Raw genomic sequence first — 16344 nt, 5'->3', positions numbered from 1 at the left:
TAACGCCATGTCAGGGATTTTGTATGATGTTATTGTTAGTTAATTTAAGTATTAAAATCACCACAGATGGAAAGGGTACTGAAATATTCTACTCGACTAAAAGTACCACTATTTTGATAAAATTGTACTTAAGTACAAGTAAAAGTACAGGTCTAAAATGTACTCAATTTAAAGTAAAAAGAAGTAGCTTGTTTAAAATGTACTCAGAGTAAAAGTTACTTAGTTACTTTTTTAACAAGGTTGGGGTTCTTTGTTGTGTATCTCGATCTCTGTTTATGATGTTATTGAACATTATAGTGAATAACTGTTCGGTAAGATACCAACAAATAAAAAGGAACACACCTTTTGTCACAATTATTTATTAGGTTTATTTTTCTCCTGAAGCCAGCTTCTTTAACATCATAGGAAAACATGTATATGCACAGAATATGCACATCATTTATATAATACATATCTGTTTTTCCCAATTAAAATATTCATTTATAAACAGTATGTCTTTAACAGTTTGCAATATAACACTTATATAGAGCTAAAAGTCAGATAGCAGCTGTAATATGCTGAAGGTAATACCATAGTTAATTTAAGTGTAGGTCAAATAGTCACAGAGACTTCTAGTCAACTTTCTTCACTTCCGTATTTACAGTACCGTATATACAGTAAACTGTATATACATGTATATATATACACATATATATATTTAAACTGTACATAGTAACTGTACTATTACCAGGGTTTTTTGTTTGAACAGCAAGGCTCAAATAAACCTCTAATAAGATAAAAACCATGCAAAGTACACCAAAAGCTCATTCCAGCACCCACCTTTTTTTCTGAAAGGCGTCAACCGAGAAAAACCAAATACCTTTCATATCATCTGTGTGGGCAAATCCAGCAGGCACATGAACACAGATGATAAAATACTCTTCTGTGTTGAGGCAGTGCTGATTTAATTTTAGAAAATCGTATAGAAGACACTATCAAATACAGTAGCTAAAATATATAAATCTTATCAGTTTCTTCATATTGTATAAACAACCTGAGGGTCTTGTAAAACTTTTACAATATGTACCATTCGTAGCACAGTTAACACAAATGACTCTCTTACAACTGCATAAAACAAACTGAACTGTACATTTCTTACACACGCAGTCATTCTGACGCCATGCCTACACAAAACAAAACACAGTGACACAACACTCAGGTATTAACATGAAACATAGAAAAGATTATTGCTCAACATAATGTTGGTGATCTCATCACAAGGGCAAATTTGGTGAAGATGACCGAGGGCAAGACTCATCTGGAAGACAGAGATATGTGGAAGGTAAATACGGTGAATATAGGGTTCTCAATTTCTTTATTTATTATTTGTATCAACTTTGGAGCTGACTTAATCCCATCCATTTATGGTTTTAATCAATCAAGGGCATCTTACAATCTTTCTTCCCTATGCTGAGCTTGCCCATATTGCTAACCTGCTACCATTAAAAAAAGTTAAATTGGTCAGTTCATTTATTTAAAGGACAAGGTTGGTGTTATTCCAGTTTTTTTTTTCACTGCCCCAATTACACAAAGTACGTTAAAGGTCCAGTGTGTAACATTAAGGGGAGTGTCATTGAGTGTCTGTGTATTTACTGTCCTGTTACAATTACGGCTTGCCACCTGTCCATTAGCCACATTAGCATTTTTCTCCACTGTGTTCAATTGTGTGTATAGTTAAGACAGGAGTTGATACGGTCCAGTGACTTTGGTTGATACATGTTTGTTGGTAGCATATGAGGAATTGACCTTAAATAACACTTTGCTCAGGCCTTTCTCAATTAACAAACATAAGTGTCTCGTTTATGTGTTGTAATAGTTTTTTGGACAACACTGGAGTTGTATGGCACAAAGAAATTAGCTACAAGCTTATGGATGCACAGTCAGTGTGTGTGTGTTGGTTTCAGGTTATTATTGGAATTTTCAGGGGGAAAATTTTAATTTTACCATCCTTGTCCTTTAAAGGAAAAGTCAAAACCTACTGAAATTGTGACAGGAGAGCACAGAGAACGCTAAGACTGTTTAAAAAAAAAAACATTAAAACTCATTACACTTTATGTTTTTTCAGCAGTGGGTGACACTGACCCACTCTTAGACCACGTCCCATTGCAGTCCCAACAATCCTTGTGCTCATAGACGTGATCACTCCTCCGTCCACGCCAGCGTCCTCCACCTGTGCCCCCTCTCCCTGCTGCCTCCCAAGATCCTGAGCGTGCAACCCAGCCACCAGCATGGAGGTCTCTGACGGGTACTCATACACCTGCTCCAGCTGGTCCACGTCAAAACACACCTTCACCTGCAAACATAAGAGAGGTCGATGTACTGAATCTTCTGGTTATTTTAAAATCATATAGAACTCCTCTGTTCCTCATACTCTGATGGTGGATGAGCCACTCTTCACCCTCAGCCAAGGTTTACTTGACCTTTAGCTCCACAGGCTCAGCAGAGGACACTGTACCACAGTAAACATGCATTAACAACATCACCATATGCTATTTCTAGATAGTAGTCATAATTCCAACTTTATTTAAATGTATTATGAAAACAAAAGGAAAGTGTGGCTACATCTTGTAACCTGTTTCAATCAGTTTGTACATTAAATTATATTATTTGTAAATTAAATTATTTCAGAAATCAAAACACTGCATGCAAATAGCAAAGTAAACCATGTAGTAAAATGGTCACTTTTCCGCAGTTCATTAACAACAGATAAGTGCTTACACGGTCAAATGTAAACACAGGCTGGAGGAACTAAAGAGTGTTTATGCTGTCAGTGTAATGTTAACTGACAGCATGAGGCTTAACACAGCAGAAATACCCTCTCTGTGAGAGTGTTTACTGACTGAACACCTTATGCACCAGGTATAAAGCCATAAAATGTCAAAGTCAAGGATTGGGGTGTGTCAAATACACACATATAAACATAAACATAAACACATTGGTGCAGACCAGAGCAGGTGAACGTCACTGTTTGTCAGTGTTTGTCAATGTTTGTACAGAATATAAACATAAATGCTGTGTCCAATGAATAGGAATATGTACTACATTCACACAGACATATACGCTTTAGTGGGGACCAAAGCTGTAAGTCAGTGTTTGTACAGAATATTAACGTAAATGCTTCTGTATCAAACCACTTGGTTAACAAACATGTAGAGAAGTGTCATTTCCAGCATTTTGGTCTAACGACATACTGTATGATAAACTCAGTCTCCCTCTTTCTATATCAGTGATACTGCAGCCTCACAGCAGGAGTCTGCTCTTCTTTTTGTTCTTCTTCTCTACTTCATTTCCTCATCTTTAGGAATTATAAATAAAGAGTTTTTACATCGAGGAAAGACATAGTTCTGAGGACAACAATATTTCAGCTCGCTAGCAAACCAAAGTCAGTGGTGTAGGAGCAGGTGCAGCTACTCACAGGTGAAAGGTAAATTACGGATCAAGTGCACTGAGGGTTTTTATATTGTCAGCGCTGTTAAGGTTGAGTTATGTCGATAAAGTCAAACAATGAATCTCAAAGGCTTAATCAGTTTCTGACCACTTTTATTACACATAAGCTGGGTTCAAATTACATAGAAGCCAAGCTTGCATGAAAAATCACTAAAACATGACCAACAACCATTATTTAATCGCAGATAATGCAGTTATTGCAATTTATTAAGAAACAAAATATGATAGAATTGAGATTTATTTCTTGCACTAATTTTATCTTAGGCATCACTTAAAATATTCATTATACATCAACATGAAATTATTTTATTGCACCTATTTTTGGACTTAATGTAGTTATACATTTTACCCCATTTTGCCACACCCCAAACTCCGCCTATGATGCTAATTATGGCTTTGGTGCGTCGTCAAGCCGTATTTTCAAGACAGGAGAGAAACAATTTCTTTCACAAACTAATTATTTAGAGGAATATTTGTGCACACTCAGTGATACACACTCAGTAGCAGGAACAGAACGAGAAAGTTTAGTTTCTGTCGTTTCCTCTATGCCTGGATAGATAAATGTTTGTGTGGAGTTAATTTACTCAAAGGTCAGCATGGTGCAAACATAAGACCTAAATGTTACAGTAAACAGCAGAACATCCACTGTGTGTCTCATCATAACAGCAACTCCACTCCACTGACACCAAGACTTGCACAGTAGTAAACACACCTGGATGTGCAGAGAGAGACACAATCTGAAAAGACGGACACGAGTCTGCACATGCTACACAAGTTACATGCGGCTGTCTGCAGAGCATTGCAGGTAATAGCTCTGCATTAGAGAGGCTGGGCACATTATGCTAAGGCACAGGAGGCTAATCCTCCCTCCCTGAACCTGATTAACCCAGCAGGAAAGCAGAGGCACATACAGTGAGAGACAAACTCTGAAATAGAAGAGGAATAAGCAACAGAAAGAGGGAAGTTTTGAGTTCATACAAATGCTATTTTTTGTATGTTCACTAGTGCTTGATGAGAGGTGTACATTAAAATTTCTATCCGGGTTTTAAAGATTGAAAGTTTTGATCAAAGCCTTTAAGAGGTGCATTTATAAATGTTATAAAACTGTCTGACATAACTATTGGAGGAGATGATGATGATCAGGGAATGAACATATATAGAGGAACATGAGAGCGCAATTGAGTATAAGGTAGAAGGCTGCCCCCATGATGGCACAGTTCAATGGGGGAGGAACACAGGCCTGACGTTCAACCCTCTGAAGGACATCAATGTGAGAGTGACAGGTGGTCAGAGAATCAACAAGCGTTCACTCACCGCAACTAAAGACAGCTGTGCTTACAGATGAAGAAAGACAGAGTCAATTACCCATTTGTGTCTGTAAAAAGTACACAGAGGAGCGATGGTAAAGTTTTATTGACATAAATTATGGTTATACAATTGCGAGATACTGAATTGGTATAATGAGACCCGATGGACTTCATTTACACAGCTAGTTTCTCTTTCACTCTTGAGTGGACTGCTGTAGTTAAGTCTTTTGAAAGAGTTTCCCCTGAAATACAGTATAACAGTTCAGTGTGATCTGAAAAGGGTGACAGCGTCACTTCCTTTTGTTGATCTCGGCCTCTTGTTTGGAGGAAGTGCAGACGTTTTTAAGAGGAAGTGAGCAAAAACATGCAGTGTAACTAGGTGTGTTGTTAGGTCTAATAACAGTCCTTTAATCACCTTAAATCCTTGCATTATTACTGTCAAAAGCGTCTTTTATCTCTGCCCCCCCCCCCCCCCCCCCCCCACGCCCCCCACACCTCCACTCTTGTTTTCATGCCGGCGTGTCAACGCTCTCATTCCACGACACCCACGTCCAACTGACAGTTGGCGGCCTGCTGTCAGACGTGCTCAGTGATACAGTGCAAGGTCAGCGTGGTCAGAAAGTGTCAAGTACCAAGACTGCAGACTAACAAACGAAACTCGCCATAAACAGCCAAGAAGATACAAAGAGAGATTTTTCTGCGAGGCATGGAAGGCTGACTCAACAGAAAAAGGCAGAAATGGTGTGAGGGAACGAGGAAGAAGTCTACAATCCACTCTGATGTAGACTGAGGTGAAATGACAAAGCAGTTTATCACGTCTAAAGTATTAAAAACACAGGTTTACTATCTTGTCTTAGCGTCCTGTGTCTATCACACATCCTGTGTGAATCACAGGCTGCAATAATGGATTGATTTTCTCTTTCTCAATTAGAAAAAAGAATTCAAAGTTCAAAAAAAGAGATAACACCAATTCCTCACAATTAACTGAGATTAATTTGTAGTTTTAGTTGACACCACTACCCCATGTGATGTTAGGTAGACTCAAAATGCAAGATGATGAGAAGACAAAGGAAGGAGCTTGTGGTTTCCAAGTCAACCGCTCTGTCTGCAGTGAGGCCTGTAAAAAACCATTAACTGTCTCTTAGTGCCTAAACTAAGGAGTGGAAAGATCTGAAAACAAGCTTCCATACCTTAAAAAAAATGAACAATTACTATATCATATATCAGTTTCACTGTCTATGCATGTTATAGTTCAAACTTTGTTGGGGGATAAAAGTATGAAACGATCATTTTGGGATTGAAGATGTGCTCGGTGAGCACCATTAGACCATCAGTCAGGTGACTGGCCCACATCAGAAGAACTTTAGAAAGGTGGGGAGAAACCATCTGTATGAAAATATCTCAAAAGTTTTCACTCACCCTTTTTGGCATCGCTCTGTTTTTCACCAGACTAGACTTCTCCAGAACTTGATATCCACCAATCACCTGGATCTCCTCCACCGTGGGGTACTTCTTCTTCACTGGTTCAGCCACAGCGGGGCTCATCTGGGGCTGCTGTGATGGAGTTGCAGCGGGAGTCGGCCCTGTCGATGTATACCCTGTTGTGGACCCTGTTCCTCCACCTCCTCCTGCAGCACCATGTCTTTTTGGACTGATTGTGATGGTGGCACCTCTCTTCACCTGGCCCCCAGACGCACTCCTCACAGAGAAAAGTGTGGGTGAGGGGGTGGGTGATGGAGAGTCACTGGGAGACTGGGTGGGAGATAGGGAGCTCGGGGAGGAGGCTGGTGTTGGGGCACAATCCAAGGATTTCAGAGAATTGTCTGGGGACTGGCTCCTGAGAAATGAGGGGTTGATGGTGATAGTTTGCTTGACCTGGGATGTTGGAGACCAAACACGCTGAGGCAACACTTTGTCCTTTGGTTCTGACTGATCCTTCTCCTGTGTCTTGACATCGTCCTTTATCTTGTACTTTAACAAGTCTTTGGGACTTTCCTGCCTTGTTTTTCTGTCCCTTAGGGGAAAATTCGATGACGTATAAGACTTCAGAGCCTCCTGCTCTTTCAGCTGAAACTGCTCTATCTGTCGTTGTATCTTCTGAACTCCACAAATGTCTTCACCTGACAAGGTTTTGTTCTCTCCCTTCTGAGCATTTGATATATGAGGCGTCACTTTAACAAGGTGCACTGGTGAGATGTCCACAGACCTCTCCCTCAGACACAAGCCTGTTCTTGAGCCAACAGTTTCCAGATTGTAGATCCGGCTCATAGCTGCGAGGGAGTTGGGATGAGGGGGTGAAAGTGATTCAGGTTGTGTCGGGTTGAGAGCTGATATATATTCCTCTCCGTCCTCCTCCTCTGACAGCTCGTGCTCTTCGGTCTCCCTCTCTTCTCCACTGTCGTGTTGACTCCTGTGGTACCTCAGCTGTTCCTCTTCATGTTTCAGGGGTTCATCGTCATCCTCGGATGTCTGAGAGCTATCAGAGATCACTTCAGCAGCAGCAGCAGCAGCAGCAGCAGTAGCAGCAGTGGCGTAGCCACTTGTTACTTCCTCTCCTCTGACAGCTTGTGAGTGTGGGACAGAAACAGGAAGCTGAGGGCACATTTTCAACACTTCCTGCGTGACGTCAAAGGCAGCCATGGACGCCTGCGCTGCTGTGTCTTCCTGTACCGTATCTGCTTCAGACAGCTCCTTCCGTACATGAGCCGCAGCTTCCCATTCTTCCTCTATTTCAGCTCCCCTCTCATCGTCGCTTTCCCCAGCTGTCTGACAATCGCTGATCTCCGCAGCCACGCTCCCCTCTCCGTCCAGTTTCTCTTTTTGTCTCAGCTTCTCCAACGCCCTTTGTCTAATTTTCTCCCGAAGGGACTCGATCCGGCTCAAGGGCTTCCCAATCCTCCAGCTATCCCTCCTCTCGACCCCTTGTCCTCCCTCCCAGTCTTGCCCCTCGTTGTTTTGACCTAGAGTCTTTTTTCTCTCCACCATGTCTTCTGCAACATAAAACACAGTCATGGGGATTTGAATCTCCAGGGGAACTGGAGGTGGGATCCTTTTTGGAGATCTGGGCGTTAAATCCTGAATGAGGCTCTCTGATGCATCATCTATGTAAAGTTGGCCTTCATAAGTAATCTCTTTTTTCAGTTCGTGAGCAGGCCTGTAAGCCCCTTCTCCTCCCTTATTGCTATAAACAGTTGTGTCTCCTATTTTTTCTATTTTACCAATGAGTTCATCTGCGTGCCAGGACAACACAGAGTGTGTTAGGTGGGGACCACTCCACTCAGGTCTGGGTTGGGGGTCTCCGGCTCTGTCAGTGACTGTACACAGTAGACGAGAGCAGTCTGTGAAAGATGGTTCGGGTCTGTAGTGGCTCTCATCAGTGAGGCATGGACTCACTATGTCTGTTGATGCAGCTGTGAGATAATTCTGCAGAGTTTCAGGAGGGATTGTGCTTTCAAATTCATCTCGTCTCACCAAATCAGACACCCTTGTGTTGCCAACTTCTGCCTCTTTCTCTACACTCACCTCTCTTACCAAACTCTTCTCACCAGACACCAGCTTTGCTTCTATTTCAGCTCTCGATTTCCCGTCTTTCCTGATTGGAACTCTTCTAGCAAATGAGATTCCCTCTGTGTTTTTGACGGATGCAACCATGAACCCCTCGTCTCCGCCTCCGTCACCTGACGTTTTTGGAGCCCTCGTATCGATAGGCTCGACTTTCTTCACTTCACTCCTGTTTTGGATAGAGATACGTGGTTCTGCCTCATGTCTCCTCTGTAAGGACACTTTTTCATCGTTTTTTACATATCCATCCCTACATTTTCCAAACCTGTCTTTATCTAAAAGTCGTGTACACGGCACTTTGATCTTTGCTGCTGTTTCCTTCTGTAAATCTGCTACATCCACACATGGTGCCACGTTCTTGTCTGAGTGCTCCCTCTCCTGTGTTTTCCTCTTGTAGCATCTTTCATCATCTAAACCATTCTCTTTTGCAGAGATGACACGATCAGAGAAGCTAAACGAGCGCTTCGGGAGCACATTCCTCCCTTCTACGTTCCTCTCCTCAGACTGTTGGTCATCTTCATCTCCTGAGTTTTTTCTCCTACCTGGTCGTAAGAAGTTATCAGAGCTTTTGGATCTAAGTGGCGGCTTAGGATGCTCTCCAAATTTACTCAGCAGCTGGCTAACCCTCCCTCCCTTCTCAACAAACATATTATCCTCCAGGTTGTCCTTCCTGTTTTCTTTAATAACTGTTGCCTGGCCCCACGGTCTTTCTTTCCCCTTTACTGGCTCTTTCTCTTTTTCTCTCATCCCTGACATGTCTGCTCTGAGCTCCCTGCCATTACTCTCCTTCCTTACATGCATGCTGCACTTCATCTCTCCATCCTCTCTCCCTTTCCCTCCCGTAGTCCTCTCTTCAGGGCTTGCAGAAGGTTTTATAATCAGAACCTCAGATGCACGGATCTCAGTGACACTCCCTTTTCCAGCCAGGATCTCCCTCAGATCCATCTTCATCCCTCTCTTCCCCTGGTGCTCCTCCTCTGGCCTCTCCCCCTCCACCTCTCTCCATCTCCCCCATCTCTCCTCGTCACCTTTCCTGTCCTGTTCGATAATGATGATGTTGTCGGCTCGAATGGTTCGCAAAGAAGGTAAGAGAGGAGAATATGAACCAGAACCAGATGGCGAGTCAGTTTCTTCCTCCCCGTCGTCTTTTCTGCCCTTAAGGAATTCCTTGTCCCTCATTGCATCTTTAACTGACTCTTTGCATTGGCTTTTATCATTTTCCCATCTCTCCCTGCCGTTATCTCTTTCTCTTCCCTGACTCCTGTCCCAGCTTCTCTCCTTTTCTCGTCCCTCACTTAAATCTCTGAACCTCTCCATCTTCAGCTCTATATCTCGTCCCCTCCCCGACTCTCCAGCTTGCCCCCTGGGGCTTGTTTTTTCTTTCTCCTTTTCCTTTAAGTCAGATTCATTGCCCACATCTGCATCCCTGCCCTTCCTCCATGCACTCTGCGTGAGAATAAATGGGTTTTCATGGAGTGGAACTATTGTTTCCACAGACACCTGACTCACTGATCTGGGGTCTTCATCCAGCCACTGACCAGGATCTGGACTGAGTGACATGTCACTTCCCAAATTAGCTGTCACAGAGCTGTCTGTGTCACTCAGCCCATCTGAGGGAGTGGATCTGACTTCCACCTGCAGGAGACAGACGTCTCTCTCCCTTTCCCTGTCACCCACACTGTCCTGCTTTGCTTTCCTCCGCTGGATGATCCCGCGCTTCCAGGCAGGCATGCTGGCAAGCTTCTCCTCCTCCTCTTTCCCCCTCCTCTCTCGCTCCTCCTCCTCTCGCCTCTTTCTCTCCAGCAGGAGTTGCTTCCATTCCGGCAAAGAGGAGACAGACATAACAGAAAAAGTGGACGGTTTCTGGACGGAATGGCTGGCACTGGTCCTTTTTGAAGCCTCTGGGATTGGTCTGCAAACGATAATATAACATTAGTATATCATTAGCTGCAGTCTCAATATTGGATGTCACTAATTCTTACACACTGCACCTTTAAATAAAAGAAGTGTGTATGTGTAATATCAACTAATTGATCTATTGTCAGTCAATCAAGGCACCTTCACAGGTTGGTCAAACAATGTCTTGGTGCCTTATTCTTTACTCCACTTCTTTGACCATCGCTGATTTAGTCTAATGAACTTGGATTAAATAAAACCAATAAATACAACTTTTTTTCCATGTTTCACACGTATTTTTTTAATGAATAAAACATTAAAAAAGAACTCACCACACCGCCAAGAGTTGTTATTTCATCCGCCTTGAAGTTACACTTGTCATCTCCTCTTGTGCGTCTTTGGCTGTGCGTAACGCGTTCCACTGTGTGGCGTAAAAATAGCAGTTCCACAATAACGTTAACAGTTTAAGAGATCGTGTCGAAACAGGGCGTTTTGAAATCGCCTGACAGCCTGAAACCAACCTCCGTCCTCGGTGTAGTAGTAAATATTTGCAGCGTCGGAGCAGCGACACTCTAATCCGATAATTACATTAAACTCTGTCAGGAGTGTTTAGTGGAACACACCATATTGTCCGACCTAAGAAAAGGCGTTTTAAGAACACAGCCGTCTGCCTGAGCGCAACCTCCCCCCATCATCACCACCACCACCACCACCCTCCTCCTTCCTCTATCTCTCCTTCCTCTCATCCCTCCATCTAGCAGGGGTTAAATGAAGAAGGAGGAGGAGGAGGGAGGTGAATCAGTCTAGTTTGAGCTGCAGGAGTTTATCTGAAGCTGACCCAGACATAATCTAAGTCCCTTTATCATGCATTTCTCAAAATAACTACTGTATTACCAGTGAATTATAATGATCTCAGTGCGCGAAGCATTCATTCACTATACCACACTTTGCAAAGTAATTAGTCTTATGACTTTCAGCTGGTGTTTTTCATACTTTTTCCTCATCATTTATATCAATAACATCACTCTTCTAACATAAACTTGACATTTTATTCTACAGGAACATTATTATACTGTTTTATTTTGAGTTTTGGTGAAACTAATCCACCTTAAACCCAGTTATACTCACTGGTCACTTGTACCTAATAAAGTGGTCATTGGGTGTATTTTAATCCAGTTCACATCTTTAAAAAAGTTTAGTATGTACACGGTAGAAAACTGTTTTAAACAGATGTGTCTGCAACGCTGCGACCAAAACAGCAAATAAGTAGTCTGCGAAAATGAAACACATACGACAGATGTGGAAAACATACATACAAAGAAAGAATCACACACACACACACACACACACACACAATGTAAAACTCATTGCATTTATTCAACACGTCCAGAAAATACTGTCTTTACACAGGATATCAAAGTTAAAAATGTTTGTCAGTGTGAATTATCCACATTACATTTGCCTCTGAGGACAATTAAATGTGAAATCAAAGTTAAAAAAAAATACAGTGTAGACTTAGACAGCCTGTAAAAAATATAAACTGTAAAATGTTGTTTAAAATAAGAAATATGTCATTGAAAATATATCTGAAAATCTAAAAAATAAAGGCACATCAAGTTTTTTAGTTTGATATGTAATAGTTAATGTCTCTGCAGCTGTGATTTAAGCTCTCAAATCTCAGTATGAGCATAAAAACTTCTGGTGTTGCTGTGGAAAAGTAAACATTACAATACAATGGGGTTAAAATATAACAATTCTGTTCTGTTGGCTCAGAAATGTGACAGTAGTACTAGAGTTTTTTTTTAATGTTTTAAATGGTGGAATAAGATTTCCTTTAGTAATAAAGCAATACGTGAAAAGAGAAGTAAACAAAATAATGTCCAGTAGCACAGAATTCAGTGTACATGTGGTCATTTGAAATGAGCAGAAATGACCAGAGCACGTTTGTTTTGACCTCATTCAACACAAGTCTCTGCTGAAGTCTGTTAGAAAGGGTTTAAAGACAACAGGCTCTGCAGTAAGAAGACACTTATTTCACTCCTCTTTGCTGTGTGGCTCGGCCAGGAGCCGCACCTTGCTGTTAATCTGGACACAGAGGTAGGCTAAATCCTGTTTGTCCAGAGAGTGTGCCAAGGCCAGGTAGGTGGACAGGGTCCCCGCCAACAGGAGCCTGTCCAGGGACAAGGCCGGCAAGAACCACAGCACTACGCCCAGCTCCAGGCACACTGGGTGACGGAGGTGAGACAGGAAACGCTGGGCCTGAGTGGACTTGTGGCACAAAGGGTCTCCTAATCCAAGACACTGGTAATAAACCTGAGATTAAAAGAGGAAGGAGGGGAAGAGAGGGGGGAAGGCGGGGTTGAGTCTTCATGACGGAGGTGATGCATCTGAATGGTACGCTGAGTTGGGGGCGGGGCATTGAAAGAATCATACAGCAAGTCATCAAATAGATGAAAGAAAGAAGAGGTTTTACAACCTCAAACATTATTTTAAAGTGTCTCTTTTCATATTATTAGGTTATATACCGGCATGTAATTGACATTTCAAGCAACATAAAAAGGGATACTTGATTAAAAGTACAAGTATGTTACCCAGAAAATGATTTTGGTAGATGTTGTAGTCACTTTTTATAATATAACTTAAGTTAAAGTCTTAAAGTATATGACATTTACTGTACTTCCGTATCAAAAGTCATTTTCTGATATAGAAGTAAGTTGTCTTTCAACTGGAATGTTGTGGGTTCAATTCCTGGCTCTGTTAGTCTATATGTGTCCTTGAGCAAGACACTTGACCCCATGTTGCAGCGTGTGAATGGCAGCTCATCAAGACTAGAAAAGCTCTATATAAATACAGACCATAATACCAACTCTTCTTCTCCCCATTTTATTTGGTAGAAACGAGTAACAAAGATAGTTAGAGGAAATGTAGTGGAGTAAAAGTAAAAGTTGCGATGTGATTTACTGATTTGCCTTAGCAAGCAGTTGGACAGGTGTACCTAATAAAGTGGCTAACAAATGTATACTGTCGGTATCTGGACGCTCTGGTTACCTGCTTGATGCCCAGCAGCTCTGGGTAATCAAAGATCATGAGGACGCTGCAGATGATGGCCCAGCAGAGAAAGTGCAGGGTGAAGCAGAGCAGAGGAAACCAGACACTCCAGGGAGCGTGACGCACTGACCACAGACAGGGGGCGCCAGTCACGGGCTGCCAGTACCGCATCAAGATCTAACGCACAGAGAAGGAACAAACCACGTGAACAACGAGCAATGACTGTGCGTCACCGTGTAAGGCGAGGAGTGTGTAGCTGTACCTGAAGTGCCAGAGCAGTGGTGAAGCAGTACGCTGTCCTGTTCAGAGATCCCAGCACTGACTGCAGAGCCTGTTTGACAGGAGACCAGGCGAGCAGACTGTGCTGCGTGATGAACAGAGCCAGCAGAACCACGTCCACAACAAGAGAACCGAGGACTGAGCTGTCCTGCAGGGCCTCACTCCACGGTATGGAGTCTGACGTGCAGGCACACACATGTGAACAAGAGGAGACAGAAAGTGAACAGTTTAATTATGTGAATAACTAGAGCACAACTCTGTAAAACAGCTATCACAGAATGTATTTAGGTCATCATATACAAACTGAACAGAAAGGTGTGAATTGACCCACATCACCATAAAAATATTAGTTGAAATGACCAAACCGATACTTGAGTTTTCTTTCTTTGTTCATGTTTTAGCCACTTAACAAAAGGATCACCAAGTAAAACGACTGTCACTTATCACAAAAACAGTTAATGGAAATTCTTAATCACACTTGTAAATGTTTTACTACAATTTGACACTGTTTGTAAGTTTCTAAAGCCTTCGTTTACATCTGTGTTACTGTTCTAATGCATTGATATTTGTATCTTTTCTTTTCTCCCTCCCTGTTTTGCCTTGTAAAATAAAAAAAATGTAATAAAATCTACAGCTGCTTAAGTCTACAAGAGCTTAAGACTATGATTGCTGCTTTACCTCGCTCTGTTGCAGCTAGAAACTGAAGTTTGTCAACCAGTCACTCTCTGCCACCAAAGTCCATAGAGAAAATCAGTGTTTTGTTTTTAAGCGAGCAGGGACACAGGAGCTGCGGGTCGACTGCAGCCTTGTTGGGTAAGTTTGTGTCACAACAACAAAGGGTTTAAGATATCTGAGGTTTCTGACAGAGGCAGCTGTGGATTAACAACATGTTCCCAAGTGCTTTGATTTTATCTTCATTGGACTTTGGTGCAGGAGTGAGTGGTTTCCAAACATTTTGTGAAGACCTAAAATCAGTTTTTCTTCCTGTCTCTGCTGGCAGCCATGTTATCAGTGAGTGCTTAAGGAAACAAAGGCATGTGCTGCAAAATCAGAGTTGATAATGTGTAGATACACTTCAAAGAAAAAGGAAACTCCCTTTCAAAAAATAACAACAACAAAAACAACAACATTAATAATCTATGAACGACCTAAACAGTCCAGGCCATGAATAAAAAAATGCAATTACAGGTACAAACACAGACAGAAAACTGGTATTACTACATTCAATCATCAGGTTAGTGTGCTCATAAAACTGTAGTGTAGTGTCAGAGTGTGTCAGTCATTCATGGTCCAGTAACACACTGCAATCAATAGAGCCGCAAAGAACACACAACCTACTATTTACAAGCACTCAGGCATTAAACACGTGATGATATACAAACAGATCATTAACTGTTTTCACTGTACTACATTTGGTCCACAGAAGACCACGTTTACTCTGATTGTGTTAAAGTTAAAGTTAGGGATCTTAAATTACATTAAAACATTAAATTCTAGTCTATGTTTGTGATTCCACTCAGGGAATAAATGTGCAGTATAACCAGCACTGCTTTTTTTGTATTCTGTATACACCACACTGCAATATACATGTGTGCAATGGTTTCTCTGTACATAATATGACAAATTAATTTAATTTTAATACTAAACAGTTGAGCTTTATCATTGCAAATGTTCAACGATAATCTTATCTTAGTTCTAAGTAAATAGGAAAATACAACAACAATAACAAGGTCCAACCAGTCAGAAGCAGTGTAGGTGGTGTTAAGCTCACATTTTCTTCCTAAAAAAAATCTCCTTTCTTTTCAATGACAACAACATTTATTCTTTGTTTTAAATCAAAAACGGGAAAAGGAAAAACGTTGTCGCCCAACGTGGGGCTCGAACCCACGACCCTGAGATTAAGAGTCTCATGCTCTACCGACTGAGCTAGCCGGGCGGTGAAATCACATGAGGCGTGGCCAAAGTTAAATGCCCCCGGCGTCTGTTGTACAGAAGAATTCGTCAAATTACCAACTTAACCACTTAATTCACGATATAAAGCATTTACTTTACAACTATAAGTAACGCGCTGGAAGTCATGTCATATTCGCTCATTGTTTTTTTTCGACCAGAAGTATTTACCGAGACTTACTCACCTTGGCAAAGCCTCGTCTCCCCGGTAATGTTATGGTAAATGGCTCTAAATGATATGAACCGAACGAAGTCTGCACCGGATATGAAGACAAACGCAAAGTTTAGTAAAGACACGGCGCCGAGAGCGCAGCCACGTATAGTGACTGACGCCATTTCAATCATCAGATCGTCATTTGGCAAACTGCCACGGTGGTTTCTTCCGGGAGGGATGTTAGTGACAGTGCCGATTATCGCCACAAGGTGGCAGTACACGCACACACAGCAGCAAAAGAAGGTGAACGCACTATGAGGAAAACATGTATATTGTGCTTTCATAGTTTTGCACGTCGTTTTTGGCAATTGTGTATTTTGGGGTGTTGTTTCTTGTCTTCCTATCATTGTTTTTGCATCACTTTGTCGCCATTAGTTGTTATAATGGTAAGTTTCTAGTCTTGATGACCAAACTTTCATTCAGCGCATTTGTGCAGTGCTTATTCACCCATTCACACGCTGACATCAAGTGTCTTATCCAAGGACCCATCGACCGGGAATCGAACCCACAATCTTCGAGTTGAAAGAAGACCTAAGCGTTGTTCTTACTATTTCTGGCCATCTTGTGGTCTTCTTGTATATCATTATAAGTATTTCGTGGTCA

General features: G+C 41.8%; 2 protein-coding genes and 1 non-coding gene across 3 annotated transcripts; all 3 read right to left on the bottom strand.

Annotated features, from left to right (window-relative positions):
* Nucleotides 1-354: 354 nt before the first annotated feature.
* Nucleotides 355-10890, bottom strand: ppp1r18 (protein phosphatase 1, regulatory subunit 18). Its single transcript, XM_058619955.1, has 4 exons — nucleotides 10583-10890; nucleotides 6213-10266; nucleotides 2122-2332; nucleotides 355-1297 (listed from the first exon to the last, which is right to left on the bottom strand). Exons 2-4 carry the CDS (start codon nucleotides 10194-10196, stop codon nucleotides 1254-1256), a joined length of 4239 nt encoding a protein of 1412 aa, XP_058475938.1. The 5' UTR covers nucleotides 10197-10266; nucleotides 10583-10890; the 3' UTR covers nucleotides 355-1253.
* A 713-nt stretch (nucleotides 10891-11603) lies between these two features.
* On the bottom strand, nucleotides 11604-15900 carry nrm (nurim). The gene is made up of 4 exons (XM_058620041.1): nucleotides 15713-15900; nucleotides 13561-13754; nucleotides 13299-13475; nucleotides 11604-12563 (listed from the first exon to the last, which is right to left on the bottom strand). Exons 1-4 carry the CDS (start codon nucleotides 15870-15872, stop codon nucleotides 12285-12287), a joined length of 810 nt encoding a protein of 269 aa, XP_058476024.1. The 5' UTR covers nucleotides 15873-15900; the 3' UTR covers nucleotides 11604-12284.
* Nucleotides 15441-15513, bottom strand: trnak-cuu (transfer RNA lysine (anticodon CUU)). Its single transcript has one exon. It is a non-coding gene; the product is annotated as a tRNA-Lys (tRNA).
* Nucleotides 15901-16344: the final 444 nt, after the last annotated feature.

Source organism: Solea solea, chromosome 20 (assembly GCF_958295425.1).
Source record: "Solea solea chromosome 20, fSolSol10.1, whole genome shotgun sequence".
Classification (NCBI taxonomy): domain Eukaryota; kingdom Metazoa; phylum Chordata; class Actinopteri; order Pleuronectiformes; family Soleidae; genus Solea; species Solea solea.
Note: the sequence above shows the minus strand (reverse complement) of the source record. Positions and strands in the feature narration are given on the sequence as shown.

Excerpts from the sequence above, each read along its gene's own strand:
- ppp1r18 (XM_058619955.1), bottom strand. The coding sequence starts at position 10,196 with ATGTCTGTCTCCTCTTTGCCGGAATGGAAGCAACTCCTGCTGGAGAGA. Across the intron at positions 2,333-6,212 it reads ACAGAGCGATGCCAAAAAGG|GTGAAGGTGTGTTTTGACGT; the intron begins GTGAGTGAAAAC and ends TTATGTTTGCAG. Across the intron at positions 1,298-2,121 it reads GGGACGTGGTCTAAGAGTGG|ATGAGTCTTGCCCTCGGTCA; the intron begins GTCAGTGTCACC and ends TCTGTCTTCCAG.
- nrm (XM_058620041.1), bottom strand. The coding sequence starts at position 15,872 with ATGATTGAAATGGCGTCAGTCACTATACGTGGCTGCGCTCTCGGCGCC. Across the intron at positions 13,755-15,712 it reads GGAGACGAGGCTTTGCCAAG|ACTCCATACCGTGGAGTGAG; the intron begins GTGAGTAAGTCT and ends CCTGCACGTCAG. Across the intron at positions 13,476-13,560 it reads CCACTGCTCTGGCACTTCAG|ATCTTGATGCGGTACTGGCA; the intron begins GTACAGCTACAC and ends TCTGTGCGTTAG.